Source organism: Acanthaster planci, linkage group LG06 (genome assembly GCF_054643075.1).
Source record: "Acanthaster planci isolate LZ-2023a linkage group LG06, COTS_SCS, whole genome shotgun sequence".
Classification (NCBI taxonomy): domain Eukaryota; kingdom Metazoa; phylum Echinodermata; class Asteroidea; order Valvatida; family Acanthasteridae; genus Acanthaster; species Acanthaster planci.
The window spans coordinates 4,011,672-4,028,564 of record NC_141782.1 but is presented as its reverse complement, the minus strand read 5'-3'; the positions used below and the strand labels follow the sequence as shown (position 1 = coordinate 4,028,564).

The window sequence follows — 16,893 nt, the reverse complement described above, 5'->3', positions numbered from 1 at the left end:
ATGGTGCTCTGTGACTTGTCAAAGTGTATACGCACCTTGAGTTTAAGAACACACAGTGAGTGTAGTGCAGCCACAGTAAATGGCATCTCCTAGAATCAGTCTATATGTGCCATGGACTCTTCCTTTAATACAAATTGACAATGGCCATTCGCATTGTGGGTAGATACAGTGTATTTCAAGCATTCCTGTTTTTTTCATCACCATCAGTGCACTTTTTTGTAGGCTTCCCACCAATTAGGTAATGAAGTCATATATGAAAAAAAGAACTAATGGAAAAAGTCAAATAGTCCTTTAAATGTACACACCTCCCCATGGTATGTTACTTGACACTTTTCCTTGAATGTAAGAACAAGATACTCTGTATCAAGCGAACCTCGATAGTATGTAGTGAATTCAACCTTTTTGTCTAATTTTAGTCTCAAAATTGTGTACATGTTGCTTTACAAATTCATGCCGTGTGTAAGTTACATGTACAATGCATACAAATCACAAGCCTGCCATGGTCTTTGTCTTTAGAAAGGAGGGTAGTCAAAAGCTGAACAAAAGGTACAAGATGAAACCTGTAGTTACATGTTCTTTTTTTTTTCCTTCCAGAAATTCTCGTTGGGCTTCCAAATTTTGTCATGAAGTTAGTACAGATTGCCTGCAAGAGGATAGGTAAGGCTGAATCCCGTCAGCATGTAGCCCATACACGGAGCAGCACAATCGATTTACATTGATCTTGGGATTCGCGGGTAGCCTGTTAACACTTTTCTCCAAATTTTGACTGAAAGATCCAGAGCTCTGACTTCGTTACTTCTTTGAGATTCAGAGCCCATGTTGATTGGAGCACAGTGAATATATCATGGGAGTTAATGTACAGTGCTGTATTTTGGATGATTTGGGAGAGTTTCTTTGGAAGCAGCGATGAGATATCGCTGTAATGGTTTTGATAGCGAGATGATTCTTCAAGCAAGTATCTGATTTCCAGCAAACACTTCACGATTGGCCTTTAACCCCTTTGTACGGAGGACTGCTACTGCACCGTTGTGTGAGCATTAGTGCATACCACACATATAGTCTATTCACCATGCAGCTGCTGGTTCAATGGGGCCTGCTGCTGGACAAAGCCCTCCATTCAGGGCATACCACAACCCAGCAGTCACTGTCAAAATAAACCTGCCGTGAAGGGGTTAAAAAAACACTTGATAAGTTCAGTTTGTTTATCTCACTGTGGAATCTGTAGTCTGAAATTACATAACATTGACTGCAAAATGACAAAACTGCTTCATCTGTCATATTATGTTAAGCAATTGTGGACAAACGTTGAATTGTCGTTCACAGAAAAAGTATGGTCAATGTGTGAAATTGAGCAGAGTTCAAAGCTGAACGATCATAGACAAACTTGAGTCGGGGTTATGGAAAATTCATGAATTTGTAGAAGAATTTAAAGTTCACCATTTATGAATTTCAATAAAAAAAGTTTTAAAATGTACAGGAAAACCTATACATGATTTCATACTTTCATACCCTCTGTTAAACACACACGCAACCGGATGCTCGGCATTCAAGAGCTCTTTCAAGGAGTTTTGGTTGTTGCTTTTAGACACACCTTCAACAAGCAGCATCCCCAACCTATACAGTGAGATTGAGGGCTGGGTGACGTGGCTGGATAGCTCCCTTGCCTTTGATGCTCTAGCCGAGGTAGCCACTGAAGAGGAAGTCTTCCTGAATCTACCCTTGAATGATTTGTCAGCGCCCATACCCCAGTCACTGAAGACCATGCATGAACTAGTGTACAAAGTAGAGGTGTTGTACGTTTTATGTCTTCTGCTAACGGGCAAACAGCGTACAAAGGTATGGAACAGATGACTTCGGAATTGCAATCCATTTTTCATATTTCCTGTGGATTTGAATTGCTGGACATCCATGACAATTGTTCCGTGGGGTAAAGTTTCCCTCGGAAAACCTCTTGAGTGATTAGTTGTTGTAAGGCTTATCATTGCCCATCTTATAACTGTCAGGATTTTCTGATGCAACCAGTGGGCCAGGTCACCAGGTTTGTCAGTTTCAGAGCTAATGCCATCTGAAACACTGGAAAGGTGCTCGAAACAATTTCATCTGAGAGTTCTAGTGCACTTCAGGTCATTTTGGAGTGCATAAATGCTTACACAATGTACTCCATGCACCTGTATAAAACATTTTACCGTCCAATTTTGAGGCTTAATCATGCTTTTTTTCACATCTACAAAACATTTTTGTAGATGTGAAAGTCTTCCAAGGGACACACATTTTTTTTGTTTTATTTGCATTTATGATTTACAAGCTGGTTCCATTTATAGTTATTTCACCTTTCAAAGGTTTAATTTCCATTCTGGTATATCACTGCACATGATGAAATCAGCATGATTTGTTGAACCAGTGAAAATTGAAGAATTAAATGGCGCAAATGAAACTAATACAAATTAAATAAGGGAATAAGTAAGTGTATTTTACCGGGAGAATTGGATTATGAAGATTGTCGCAAGTGATTAAGAAGGATGGTTATGAGAATCAGTCCAGGGGTTGTGATGACCTGACTGAAAAGTTGAAAATGTAGGCTGACTCTACATGTAGAACTGTTGATGAATAGGCAAGTCAACCAAAAGAGATAAAGATGGGCTCAAATGTAGATTAGAGGGAGCATAGTGACTGTAGTGAATTGTGCATAGACCACAGATTAACCACTTGCTGCCGGGTGGATTTTTCTTGAGTAAGACAAAATACCGTGTCCTTTTCAAGATTTTCCATTTTCAAAATTATTCAAAAATTCATCATTTCAGTTAATGGCCATTTATACCCACATGAAGGACTCTTTGGGCTTTGAGTTTTGTTTTGGCAATCCGCTCGCTCTAAATGCCTCAAACCGTGGTATACTGTTTCAAAACAAGGCTGGATTATCTCCACTATTGAGAGCGAAAAAATGTTGGTAATTCCCAGCAGCTCAGTCTTTTTGTGCTGAGCACGGTCTTTTGTTGTAAGGCCCAATTCTTTTGTCTGGACTCCGGACTCCCCAGCTCTGCATATAAAGCCTATGTACTCGAAAACGGGTTGCCCGGCAGGAAGTGGTTAACATCTGCAGGGTTCATGTGGCCTGGAAAAGTCATGGAAATTTGTAAAAAAATACTTAAAGTCATGAAAAAGTCATCAAGTTTTTCAAACACTGTGTGATTTCTGTTATCAGAAATAAAGTGCATAACATGCGTGATTTTAGTTGCAACTTTAAAAGTCCAAAGAGTTCAAAAAATTGCATTATTGGGTCATGGATTTTCATAATTTGGTTATGGAAAAGTCATGGAATTCAGTTGTCCTTTAGGTGCCGGAACCCTGCATCTGTAAGAACGGGAGGCAGTTCATTGAAAGCTGTGACACATTTGGGTCTGGACAGTGTCACTTAAGTTCAAGTTTTATTTGAGCATCTTTTTTACCAGAGGTTCATATTTGCACACATATACAGGCAGTTCTCCTTTCAATTGCACTTGTCTGTTGTTTATTACCAGGTTCATGAAATGCTGTCCAAGTACAAGTTGATGGCGGGTCTGAACGTCCTGTTTGATAAGGTCATCTGGAGATGTAACCTAAGATCTCAGCCTATGCATGGACTGAACGAGAACTGTGACTGCAGTCCGGAGGTGGCGCTCAAAGTACAATTCCTGAGACTGGTCCACAGCTTCTGTGATCAGAACGAGTGAGTCAGGTTTTTTCGACGTTCAAGACAGACCCATATCAACAGATATGTAACCCAGCCTTAGTTACCTCAGACCCAGGTTTTGGTAATGAAATTCAGTGAATGCTCACTGAATCCATTACATATCTGACTTATTTCCCAGTGTGGAGTTCTTAGACAAAACCCTTAATTTTAGCCTCTCTCTCTTTCCCAACATCACCTTGTCATTGCACCCAACTCCTCCCTGGATGTTCAAGATGATATATGTTGAGTTTTACACAATGGATCAAGTTACCAAAAGTAGCAGTGGACAGCACAGGAAGACTAGTTTAATTTTTGTTCAACTGCTCTTTCTCTTTGCTTCAATTTGAATGTATACAACTTATCAAAACTTCATTTCTGTGCAAGTATGTTTGTACACTTCCCTCTGACTATACTATAAATCAAACTTCTAATGTCAGGAAATATACAGAAATGCTTCTTGTATTTTCACTTACCAGTACTAGATCTTTCATCTTCTACTCCAATTGTAGCATTTACGGAACTCTCTCTCTGCTGAGTTTAGCATTTACACAGCTCTGTTCTTACCCTTTTGAAGGAATAAGTACCTTATACTTACAAGAAGTGAGATCAACGAGTTGAACAGAATATCAACCAGTGCCAACCTTCCACCATTAGAGGCAGTCAGAGACATTGATAGGTGAGTCAGGGTATCAGACTATATTTTGGTTGGCTAAGAAACTGGTACATCAGCATGTGGTATTGATAGAGAGTAGATGACTGAGTTTGCCAAAATTCCAGTGCAGAAGCATTGTGAAGGTCTTACCATAAGTTAACCACGGTTAAAGTGCTTCAAGAAATATATGCCTAAGGTTACCTCAATTTATTTTGATGTATTTATTTATTTATTTATCAGATCATCCAACAGCGCAATCTAGCGCCAATTACAAGATGATAATGAGTGAAGAAGGCAATGAAGAAATGTTCAGTTTTAGATGTGAGAGGGAAAACCCCGGGTAAATGTTTCGGGGGAAACTCACAGACTCAGGTAGGGACTGAAAACCAAATCCACATCTGGACCGAGCCAAATTCGAACCCAGGCTCCCAGAGGTGGAAGGTGAGGAAAGAAACGCTGCGCCAACTTGACTCCCCTCTTTAAAATCGATGAATCAGAACCCTGAAAAAAGCTATTGCAAAGCATTTGTTTAATCGTTCAGAGCTTTTTTCCAATGATGTTTTGCAGTCATTTTGAGACTTATTTTAGGATAGGACTTGCTGTTGTCTTAAGATGTCCAGTTTTCCAAGAAAGGCCAAAAATTATGACATTTTCCGTTGGCATGTGCCCAGTATTCGTGTACAGGCTGACCTGTGTTAGATTGTGAGCTGTAATCTTCATAACTGTAAAATTCTTTGTCAGATTGAATTGAAACATCACAGATGTACTCAAAATGCAGGCATGCGTGCACCTCACGTTTAAAAAAGAGATTAGTCATAAGGCAGCAAAGGTGGGGGGTTCGGCTTGGACTGTGAAAAGGTCTAAATAACTCAGCCCTGTCAGGATTTAATAGCCCTTCAAGTTATTTGCCTTGAAATCGTCCTTAGTCCTCCTAAAAAATCTACCGTTCAGGCAGCCACTCGCACATTGGCTACACTTTAATTTTCCTGGGATATGAAGCCCCATGTCAAGTGACTGACTCTCCCCAAAGGTATCACGTCTTCCTAGGAGAAATCAATTGTGTAAACTACCACCCAAATTGACAGCTATTAATTGACTACAAACAGAGTCGAGAGCAGACACTTTCATTTGTATTATTCCATCAGTTTAGCTTATTTCTGTTTCCTGGTCATCATTTGCACAGGTCTTTGCTGTGTACGGGGCCAAAGGGAATCTTAACCAAGCTTGTTGATGTACTTAAGAAGGAGCCTGCCGAGTCACCATTCAGGTACCATTCTCATTCCAGTGCCAGCTTCAAACAAGAATCAGTATGTGTTGTAGGAGAGGCTGCAATCTCATCTGCTTAGGATAGTCACATGTGTAGTCTGTGAAAAAAGCCATGCCAGGCTTGCCGCGACCTGGAAAAGCTATGAAAAAGTCATGGAAATTTGTTTTCTTTTTCCAGGCCTGGAAAAGTCATGGAATTTTGTAAAAATGACTAAAGTCATGGGAAATTCATGTAATTTTTCAAACACTGTGTGTGATTTCTATTAACAGAAATAAGTGCATAAAATGCATGATTTTATTCGCAACTTTGAAAGTCCGAATAGTTCAAGAAATTGCATCATTGGGTCATGGAGTTTCTTAAATTGATCATGGAAAAGTCATGGAATTTAATTGTCCTTAAGGCGCAGGAACCCTGCATGCACATAAATTGCATCATATCACTTCCTTGCTGTCATGTGTAGGTTTGTGTACATATCTACTCCATGATAAAACCCTGCAACTTTTTCATCTCCTATCCCACACGCAAGCTGAATCACAGTAATAATCCAATGTCACACTGTTAGAATCTATTCCATATTGGGGCAACCTCTCACCCTAACAAACTGGTTCTTGACTGCCTGTGGAATATGAAACCTGTCTGTTTTACCCCCTCGAGGGTACATTGCTCTAGATGCATGATACCCCTATGGTGTAAAAAATGCATTGTGGCACTCACTAGTGTCAATTATCTCCCTACCGTGTCTTAAATGTGTAGTTTGTATGTCCTCTGGAAGTGAATAGGGCCAAGCCATACCCAAATACCTGACTATCAAGGTCGGGAACAGATTCTGAATTGTGGGACTGGTTAGTCATGACCAACATTAAGAATTGCATGATAGCTCACTGAGGAAGAAGAAAGATTTCAAGAGGTTTTTTGTTTGATAAGTGCATATGGAACACCACAACAGATTTTTCATTCATAGCCATGTCGTTACTGGGCAGTGGTTCGGTTCAAGCAGCCTCAGTATCAACAATTAGCTTTTTGGAAGCGTGGCAGACACAACAGGAGGGCGCTATTTGAAGTGGGTAAATTTGGAGCAAAGACACAAGATTGTACCCAAACCAAACCTCAGATGGGCTAATGGAGATATATGGACAACAGCAAGTTTATGATGACCAGAGGTAGTTGGAATCAGTTTTGGTGAAAAGATCATGTTGTTGTGGGTTCTGCATGTTGACCATTTTTCTTGATGTAGGGATTTTTTTCCCCTTAGAATGTTGGAACAGGTTCCCATCATGTATACCCTGTTACCCTCGTCTTACTTCCTTAAACCTGTTAACTTGTCCAACTCCTCAAAACCCCTGTGAGTCATTTTGAAGGATACATTGTGCCACAGTCTTGGGCCACGCCCTGTGTTGCTCCGGCATGGATACATTTTGGCCTAGATTATACTGGACATCATTTATGCTGCCTCAACATATTGACAGGAACGACAGAAGGATTCTGAATGATTGATGCAATAGTCACCCCTCCACGGAACATATTCAAGAAAAATAAGGACTTCTGAAGATTGATACTTTATCTATCTTTTGCGTGGAGATGGAAGATTTTGAATGACCGATGATGTATCCTAACAAAAAGGCCCAGAGAGTAAGGGTTAAAGTATCCATTCCTGTAGTACCCGTTAATGCATGCCTAGAGCTAAGTGACAACACCTCAGCTGATTTGCTTCGTCCCACTAGGTTCTGGATGTCCAGATCAATTGAGAGCTTCCTGAGGGGTAAGACCTCCTTTGCTGACCAGACCTTCTTGCTCAGGAAGGGTCTCCTAGAGGCCATCTTCACCAACATCAACAGCGTAGGCACCAAGTCCAAGGAGGTGCTACAGAGCAACTTTGACCTGTTGGCCGAACTCATGAAGTTCAACCACATTGCCTTCAAGAGATTCAACAAGTTGATTGACACGCAAGAAAAGGTATGAAACAGATTACTCTGTGCAAGAGTAGCTTCCTCGGGCTGCTCAAGTATCAGCAAAGCGGATAGCAATGAGAATGGGGCTGATCATCTACTCACATGTCTTGTTAGGTTAGCTAGTCTTCACTACTCTTCACTTTGGGCCTTGTACAATTTTGCATCTTTTGTGAATGTTAAGTACTTGGTTAAAATCTTGTTTTTTTGCCCAATGTGAGATTGATTGTTTAGGCCCCTTCATTGTCAGCCAGGCGTTGAATCACAAATTTTATTGAAAGAGCAGTACATATGTTGTATTCTGCAAAGTTTATCGAAATTGGATGATACCTTGAGCTCGCAAGAGCTTCATTATTTCTCACTGCCAATCTTCAGTGAGCAGTTCCTCCTATTTGTGGTCTGTGTAAAGGCTTCAGATTTCTTAGGGTCCAACAAGAAAGTATAAAACTTCACCAAGAAAAACAGTACAGCCTTGAAAGTGCTTATACTCAAGGCGTTACTTACTCCAAACTTACAAAGACTCAACAAAAACTTAGGGAGGCAGAGATTTTGACATTTTTACTTCAAGAAGAGAGTCTGACAGACGATAGACTTATGTTTTAAATAAAAAGTATTTTCAATTATATTTCAGTTGGATTCCTTCCTGAAGTTGGTGACAGAGAATATTGTGGACTCCAACATGTTTGTCCGATGTCTGATCCTGACCTTGGATCATTTCCAGAGGGAACAGCCGGACAATTACGGTGAGAATGGGGCTTCAAGTAAAAAAAAAATCTATCTTCTGAAACTTCAGAATTTCACCCGTTTCTTTTGTGACTGATGTTGTCAGCCAGTTCTGTGCTAGAGTACGATGCTTCTGTGTTTGACCATGCGTGCTTCTCTCCTTCAAATCATAAAATGATAGTGATATTAGTATATGGCAATTTGGCCATGGGCTCTGCGCGCATTTTCACGATGACTGTAGAGAATCTATGCTAGGCTGATAGGTCCTCTTCCTGGCATGTCTCATGTCTGTGCACGAGTGCCCTAGTTCAGGTATTAAGCATTTCTTGTCATGTGCAGTTGTACGTTGCTTTGAGGTAGGGCCGAGTCAATTCAAATAATTCACTGTTCAAATATTCAACCTTCATTTTGATCGCATGTCCAAATTTTCGTTCGTACCGACTGGCAGATTGTTGATGAACAAACTATAAACAAAATCAGTTGCAATAACGCACATAATTGTTCATTATAATCATTAAAATAGCTTCTCATGTCTAGGAGTAGCTCCAGCCATGATTTAGCAAGATTTAAGAGATGGACAATACTTCTTGCCCTGTTGAAAATTTCTATCCCTTTTAAATTTTTTCATGCATAATTTACTTTCTGAATCATTGTAAAATTTCTGTCACTTTTCATTTGAATGTGCTTGAAGCAAACCTCCGTAATGCAGTTGTGCTAATTTAAAACAAAAAAAGTTTGCCCTTCCTTTTCATGAATTTAGCATTCAAATACTCAAATTTGGAAAATAATACTCGAATATTCGATTATTGATCGAATATTCAGATATGCCACACAGCCCTACCAGTTTTTTGAGGCAGCACTCTGACTCTAGTCTGGACTCGAGTCCCTATTTTCAAGGACTCGGACAGACGAGACGGAGACTTGGACTTGGACTCAGACTTGAACAGTGAGGACTCCGATATGTTGAGGACTCGGCCTGAGGCCAGTAAAACAACCCCAGATTTTTACCTCTACTTTACTGCCATTTCATTGAACAAAGTCATAGTTCTCATGCTTCCTTGAAAGACACTTCGGTTGCACTGCAACGCAAGCGCTACATGCATAGTTCAGTTTGAGGACCCTGTGTTTGGACCAGCTTCAGATGGAAACTCAGGGCACTGTGTAGGCATGGGTAGTGCTGAAAGTAGGTGCCAAGGTTCGGGTTTGGTTTGGACATGGTTCAGAAATTTTTTGTCAAACTTCGGTTCTGGTTTGGATGTGTACACACATGTACATACATGTACAATGCACATCGAGACATCAAAGAGCTCGCTACGAACGTACATGCCGTATATAGTACTTCCGTGTGTATGTTCAATACAAGCATCAAATCTCCTCTCCATCCCATCCACGAGCAACTTTGATGTGAACATAATTTTTTTTCCAAACTGTTTCCCTAAAGTTTGTTTAGGAGTTAAAATTCCCTAGAAAGTTACCGTCGGAGGTGTGGCAGTTTCTGACCATGTTTTACAGACCAAAAGCGGTTGTGTTTGGACAACACATGACTCAACAAAACGATCGTAGGATATGTGAAAGCAAGAAAAAAAATAGCATGCTCAAATGGGAGTTTCTTCCTTTAAAGGATACAAGATAAAATTAGATTTCCAGCGAATCGTGTTTTCGTTATTTTTAACGAAACAGATTCAATTACTAAACTATGCTTTCGATGTGTGCGAAAAACCTCGAACATTCTTTCCTAGGACAGCACCCACATAGCCAAAGGGGCGATTTTCCATCAGTCTTTTCTAACGGATAATGGCATTTTGTTATTTGAGATTTGCGAACAAGTTAGAGATCTGGCAAAATTCCATTACAACGTATTTATGCTACGACTTCGATCAAAAATGATCAAACGAAAGGCAAATTAGGCTACACTGTCGTGCACTGGATTGCTGCAAAATCAGTTTTCCCTCCGGAGTTGCCTTTGATCGAGCATGAGTCTGAATGTGATCAGCATCCAATCAAAAAACATTTTTCATGGCCATTTACGACATCGTTAGCCTAATATGGAACGAAAGGGAGTGGCTATCAGAAATTGGCAAACATAATGTAAATCTGAATATACATAAGCACAATTGGATGTAGTGAGAATTTAGAATTGTTGTACAGCGGAAATGCCATACATTCCATGTTCGCAGTTGATTATTAGTGATTTCTCACCACATGCCTTTTACAACCATTGCGTGATGCGGGGCCACCGGAAATACTGTACATGTACAGTGTACATTTACAGTACCCTCCTGATGAACAATTGACGTTGCACTAGTGCGTGGACTCTGTGGAATAGTTCCCTAATGAAAGACTGATTATGAAGCTTGATTATATAGTAGAAGAATCAGAGCCAAGGAACCAGACTAATAAGACTACCATGCCAAACTGGCATAACAGATGAATCTTAAATTTTAACACTACAAAACTTACATTTGTACACCCTGGAAACATTGTCGTAAGTCTATATATCTGCTAATATTGCATGTTCTGGAATTTAAATGGAAATCTTTCACAAAATGATTTATGAAGCTACCATACGAAGATGGAATGCACTCACATGAACAGACTGAGGCATACTTGCCAACTCTTCAGCTTTGGGCGGTAGACTGCCGTTTTTCGTGAATTTTAACCATCTACCGACTTTCTGCTAACAGCTACCATTCTTGATAATTTTAAATAATTTCACACTCGGACTGGGTCTGGGATGGCAAGGACTCGACTGTAGCACTGCTTGCCACCTCAAACACTGAATAAGTGCATGTTAGTCATCATATGGCCACGCCGATAGAGCTGAAGTTAGTGTGCGTGTTGATGTTCAGGACTCACCTATGACGCATTTCATTTTTGAGCAAGAGTTGTTGTGATACTTAACCCCTTCGCGCCGGTAATTCCTTTGACCATGACTGCTGGACTGTGGTATGCCCTGAGTGGAGGGCTTTGTCCAGCAGCAGGCCCCATTGAACCAGCAGCTGCATGGTGAATAGACTGTATGTGTGGTATGCACTAATCCTCACACAAAGCTGTGGCTCTTGCCGTCTCCCGGAGGGTTAACAAGCTCATTGCCAGTACATTACCAGTGTTTGTGTGTGTGTTCTCTGAAGCAGTATCCGTTGTGTTTCTGTCTCTTCCAGAGTATGCCATGAGGAGTTGCCGGCTGCTCCAGTTCATCCGCAAGAGAGAAATGAGAATAAGATTCCTCATCAAACTCATCAATACTGTCCACGTCGAAATCCTCACACAGGTTTGTATCTTACTTCATATTGGCCACACAGAATCTGAATCTGTTTCTGCCTGGCGGTGTTTTCTACAATGACTGTGAATTTCTCCTTGATTGATTTCTTGTAACTTCAACATCTCCACTATTCTGTCATGACAGGAGAACGTGAGCTGCCTGAACACCACCATTATCTTCCTGATGTTTGCCGAGCGGTCGTGTGAGCTGCCCCAGTATCTCTCCGAGCTAAGGGATGAGGAACAGAGCCAGCTCAAGCCAGGCTTCCTGCTGCAGAACTTCAGGTTGGTCTCACGCTGGACTGATCCCAGCACTTGATCATTGTTCTCGTGTGACTGGTTTTAGTTATGGTGCTAACAGTTTTCCGGCTGTTGTTGGATGATGTATCCTGCTGCTGTGAGGCGTCTTCCTGATATATCCTTGATTTTATCTATCCAGGATATTTTTATTTGTAGAGAGGCTTACATTAGCTCTCTGTGCAGTGTGTAAAACAATATTTGATAAAGACATGTGGTTGTACTTTTTAATTTGTCTTTTGAAATGCTGTTTGGCTTTCCAAGAAAACCTTGTGACTGTATGTATGAATAAGAAACACAGTATTCAAGGGAAAGCAACTGCCGTATGAACTTTGTCCATTCCAAATCTCTCCAACCTTATGTGATGTTTTCCCCCTTGTAAATCATCATGATAGAAAAGCTTTTCATCTGGGACTGTCAGATTTTTGTGTACAATTTCATGTAGGTTTGTCATTTGAGATGAGCTTGGACATGCACAAGAGATGACAGCTGTAGAAAAAGGACTCCTTTTTATTTTCATTCAAATTCCAAATTACTGAAATGAATGAACGTGCACAGATAACAAAGACAGAGCACATTTATGCATATTTTACTTTGTGTAATACTTTTACAAATACTTTAATTTTGACCCTACTTTTAGCATACTTTTGTTGTATCTTGCAATGATTGGCGTCACTTTCTTCCACTCGTAGAGAGCTTGTGTTCTTCTGGAGAGATCATTACCTTCACAAAGACAAGGACTCTAGCCAGCTTGAGAAGGTATGTAAATGCACTGCTTTGAAACACTGAGAAGAAAAAAAACCAATTAAGCATTCCAAATACCTTGGATATATCTGCGTATTGTCATGACTGAGCTGGCAGCATGGCTGCATCACAGTTTCCATGGAGCGTTTTTGCCACAGTGGGTTAGATAACATGGAAAAAACTCTTCTCAGGCACTTTTTATCAGACTTTCTGCCTCGTTTTGTGCAGTGACATTACTTTTTTTTACCTCTGATGAAAATCTTGCATCTCGTGATATAAAACCATATATTGTCCATGTTGGACAGGCTACAGTGATGGACTGACCTCAAGAAGTCGGGCAGTTTATCAATCTGTGAGATATTGAACAAGTTCTCTTATCCTGATTAAAAGGGCACTCTCAATGGCCCACATGACACTATGCCCATGGGACAATGTCGTTAGCAAACACCATGGCGTTGTGCACAGTTCTTACATAGTAAGCAAGCCTTCAAAGCTTTGAGAAATGGCAAAAAGTATGAGAAAAATACGGAGCCAGCACCGAGAAATGGATCAGCATGAGATGGTAATTGTGAATGGCATCAAGTGGTGACTGTCATGCAGGGCATCAAGTGGTGACTGTCATGCAGGGCATCAAGTGGTGACTGTCATGCAGGGCATCAAGTGGTGACTGTCATGCAGGGCATCAAGTGGTGACTGTCATGCAGGGCATCAAGTGGTGACTGTCATGCAGGGCATCAAGTGGTGACTGTCATGCAGGGCATCAAGTGGTGACTGTCATGCAGGGCATCAAGTGGTGACTGTCATGCAGGGCATCAAGTGGTGACTGTCATGCAGGGCATCAAGTGGTGACTGTCATGCAGGGCATCAAGTGGTGACTGTTATGCAGTTGGATAAAGATATTCTTGGTTATTTGCATAAGCATCACTGTATGATGTATGGTTGCTAACCAACCAACTTGCCAACTGCAGTGGTGACCCATCTCAGGAAGACCGTGTGGTGCTCTGACCTCTTCTTATCAATGTTGCCTTATCATTTGGAAAGACTTTCCTTTGTTTATGTTGATTTCTGTTTGTTCAGAGTTCCTGCATTCCATTTGAAAAGTGGACAGCCATTGCCAACATCTTGGTAAGCAGTGACGTGACATCCACCTACACAATAGCACACTATCTAAACAAGGATGACCTCTTGACCAAGGACATGGATGTGGACCTACCAAGGACGTCCTAGGATCAGAGAGACTGCACGAGAAACCAGACGGCTGTGTATAGGAGCTGGAGTGCCATTGAGACTCAGGAAAGACATTGCAGGAGAACTGGAGGGGCCTTAAAAAGTTTGATTACCAGTTTCCACTTGGATGAAATGCTGGTAATGAAATCAGGAAAGAAGACCCTAGAATGGTGCTTGTGGCGAACAGTGTATCACAGTGGACATCCAGCAGTTTGAAGGCAGGACCAAATCGGAATGGTTATTTTACCAGGAGTTAATATTGAGGATTTGAAAACCAATGAAAAATCAGCAGCGCTGGACTGAATCATGGCAGTGATGATATGGCAAGGTTTACAACATTTTACCGATTTTAGAGAAGTGTATTTTTGGAAAACATGTACTTGAAGATGGTAGCAAGCAATGAATTGTCAGAAAGACACAACATTTCAATGAACAGTGTGGACATTTCTGGTTTATATAGAGATGTTTGTAAAAACGTTTAGCGACCAGGCTTTTATCAGTAATCTCCATTTTCCAGTAGGAAAGCACAAGTGTAGCTTGCTATTATGAGGTTGAAGTAAAGAGCCTCTCATAACACTTAAACAGGAAAATGACAGTCTTCATCTCTGTGGCACGGGGTCTGAGCTTGTTTCCATATTAACACTCGTGCATGGACGCCTCTTCAATTAGAAATGTATTCAAGAACAGTCAAAGGTAAAGATTCTCGTTGGAAATTCTTCATCTTCCCTAAAACAATATGTCTGTACCTAGCTGAACGGCAGAGTTGTGATCAGCTCATTCACAGGTTGAATCACCAGTCAGTTCTCGAGGTCACACCATAACAGCCCTGGATGAACAGTGACAAGGGAAGGCGTTTCTCACACTTCATGTGAATTGGTTGTGACTGATGACACCTTGATGACTTGATAGCAACTCTGTGAATGGGCATATTCTCAACTTTTGAATATTTGTGGGTTTGAAGTGTTGCAAGGTGCTGAAAGGATTAGTCACAGCAAAACTTCATCCATGAAAGACATACAAGTACTCAACGGTCATATTTAAGCCTTCCTTTCTCAGAAGTTACCCAGTGTGTGCGTTTGTACTAGTTTTGTAAGTGAAGTAACCTTGGGAGATGCTGTTTTGCTTTGTTTTACTGATTTATTCCTAGCAAAGGCAGTACCTGCTTAAGAAATAGGAATTTTGATTTAGGAATTAGGAATTTCGATTTAAAAACATGCAAGTGAATTTAATGTCGTATTCAACCTAAAAGTAATATCCATCGTAACAATCCACCACACAAATATATGGAAGACAGTTTGGGTAAGGTTTAGTGCCCATATCTGCTGTTCAGTTTGATAAACATACACACAACCAGGTTCTGGACATCAAGAGGAATTATCCGAGTTTAAATCTCTTGATAATGCTTTTGGGTGTCAAACTGTGTGGAAAAAAAAAACACAGTAAAGATGAATGCACTAGTGGTGTGAACAAACAAATTTTTTTTTTAACTCTTTCCATTGTTTCAGTGTCAGGTATGATTCTGTATTAGTTCTGTAAGGGGAGGTTGGGGCCTGAGCCCCTCCCCTACCAATGCATTTACTTGTTCAATAACTGTAAGGACCTTGACACTAACTGTAGCAATTGTGGGGTTAAAAAAGAAATTGGCGAGGGCACAAGAAAGTCGCAACAACTAAACACTCAAACAGCAATCCTCTCCGCAACACAGCATTTGCCAGGGCACGTGCGCATACCCATGTTTGCCATTTCTTGAGGATAGAGCCATGTCAACAGTGGACAGTGGTGTCTACGGCTACAGCTGGTCACTGTAGCACATCGGCGGGGGGAAAAAACCGAAGTCATAGCCACAGGACTGCTGATTGGGGACAAAGCCTAAACCACACTTCAGCACAATGGTCCATTATTCATTCGCAAGAGAAACCTCAACAACTTCCTATCCTAGCCTCCAAACGGCCACAAAATGAAAGTTGATGGCAGCACCATGCCCATAGTATCTGTACTCCATGTTGTAAAGCAGACACATGTTTGGGGGGGGAGGGGTAGTATAAGTGACTTATTGGGGTGGGTTTTTTTTAAACAGCTTTCTTTTTTAATCTCAAGAGGACTTTTTGTTGCTTCTTAATTGCGTTAACTTTAAACTCTAAGCCTTCTACATCAAGCATTACCCCCTCCAAGCCATTCCACCTGTAAGGAATATAATTGATTGGAAATTCTGATGCAGTTGCTCAGTGGGTTTAAAGAAAAGATAACACTGCGGGGTCTGTTGCATAGATATGGCAGTGTACAGTGACATTGGAACACAGCCACTGAATAACTATTCACAAGTGGTATTGAGGTCTGATAGTAACAAGTGTAATCGTAGAAAAAAAAGATCGTTATTTTTTTATGAGTGGGATGTTTGAATGAGAGCGTTTGAACTTTTGAATGGAGTATTGAATGAGTTGTACCATGAAATTTTGAGTTGAATGTGTGCGTGATAATTTGTCTTAATTTTCAACCCCTTGTTTGCTTAGTTTGCCAAAAATTATAGACACATACGGTGCTCAACCTTTTAGCAAATTTAGAATAATGATTTGATTACATGCACGGATAAGGCATTTCAACTGTACAGCTGTGTAATCATTTCTATGGGTGTATCACTTTGATTTTTCTATTATTCAGATGCTGTGATGTCAACTATTATTACTGTAATCTCAGCTGCACCTGTGTTCTGTTTGTGATTTTAAATTAAACAAATGAAAAAATATTACTGATACATGCTTGATTCAAAGTCTGTTTCAGGGTAAATCCATGATTTTGTGTCCCATGCATAACAGTTTCAGCCTCAAAGACATGAATGGATTTCAGAGTTTTTTATTCTACTGCAGGGTGTCTGGATAGAAAACACTATGAGAAGTTGTACATTACTGTAGTCTTTGTGATAATCGCGCATTATAGACAAAAAGGGGACCTTTTCATGGACTTGCCCTGTAATATCTGCCTCTTTCTTGCTTACTGGGGTATTCAATTTTGTAAAAGAAAAGCTTGAAAAAGTAATTGCACAATTACCGATAAGCTCGTCTCAGCAGGA

General features: G+C 40.6%; 1 protein-coding gene across 1 annotated transcript in view; it reads left to right on the top strand.

Moving 5' to 3' along the window:
* trpc4ap (transient receptor potential cation channel subfamily C member 4 associated protein) overlaps positions 1 to 16,569 on the top strand; it is a 31,587-nt gene extending 15,018 nt beyond the window's left edge. Inside the window, exons 8-18 of the mRNA XM_022247707.2 lie at positions 595 to 657; positions 1,586 to 1,836; positions 3,519 to 3,706; positions 4,284 to 4,385; positions 5,545 to 5,628; positions 7,350 to 7,581; positions 8,206 to 8,317; positions 11,459 to 11,568; positions 11,704 to 11,843; positions 12,548 to 12,614; positions 13,677 to 16,569. Coding sequence (XP_022103399.1) covers positions 595 to 657; positions 1,586 to 1,836; positions 3,519 to 3,706; positions 4,284 to 4,385; positions 5,545 to 5,628; positions 7,350 to 7,581; positions 8,206 to 8,317; positions 11,459 to 11,568; positions 11,704 to 11,843; positions 12,548 to 12,614; positions 13,677 to 13,826 — 1,499 coding nt within the window. The 3' untranslated portion in view covers positions 13,827 to 16,569. The remainder of the gene's footprint in view (positions 1 to 594; positions 658 to 1,585; positions 1,837 to 3,518; positions 3,707 to 4,283; positions 4,386 to 5,544; positions 5,629 to 7,349; positions 7,582 to 8,205; positions 8,318 to 11,458; positions 11,569 to 11,703; positions 11,844 to 12,547; positions 12,615 to 13,676) is intronic.
* Positions 16,570 to 16,893: the final 324 nt, after the last annotated feature.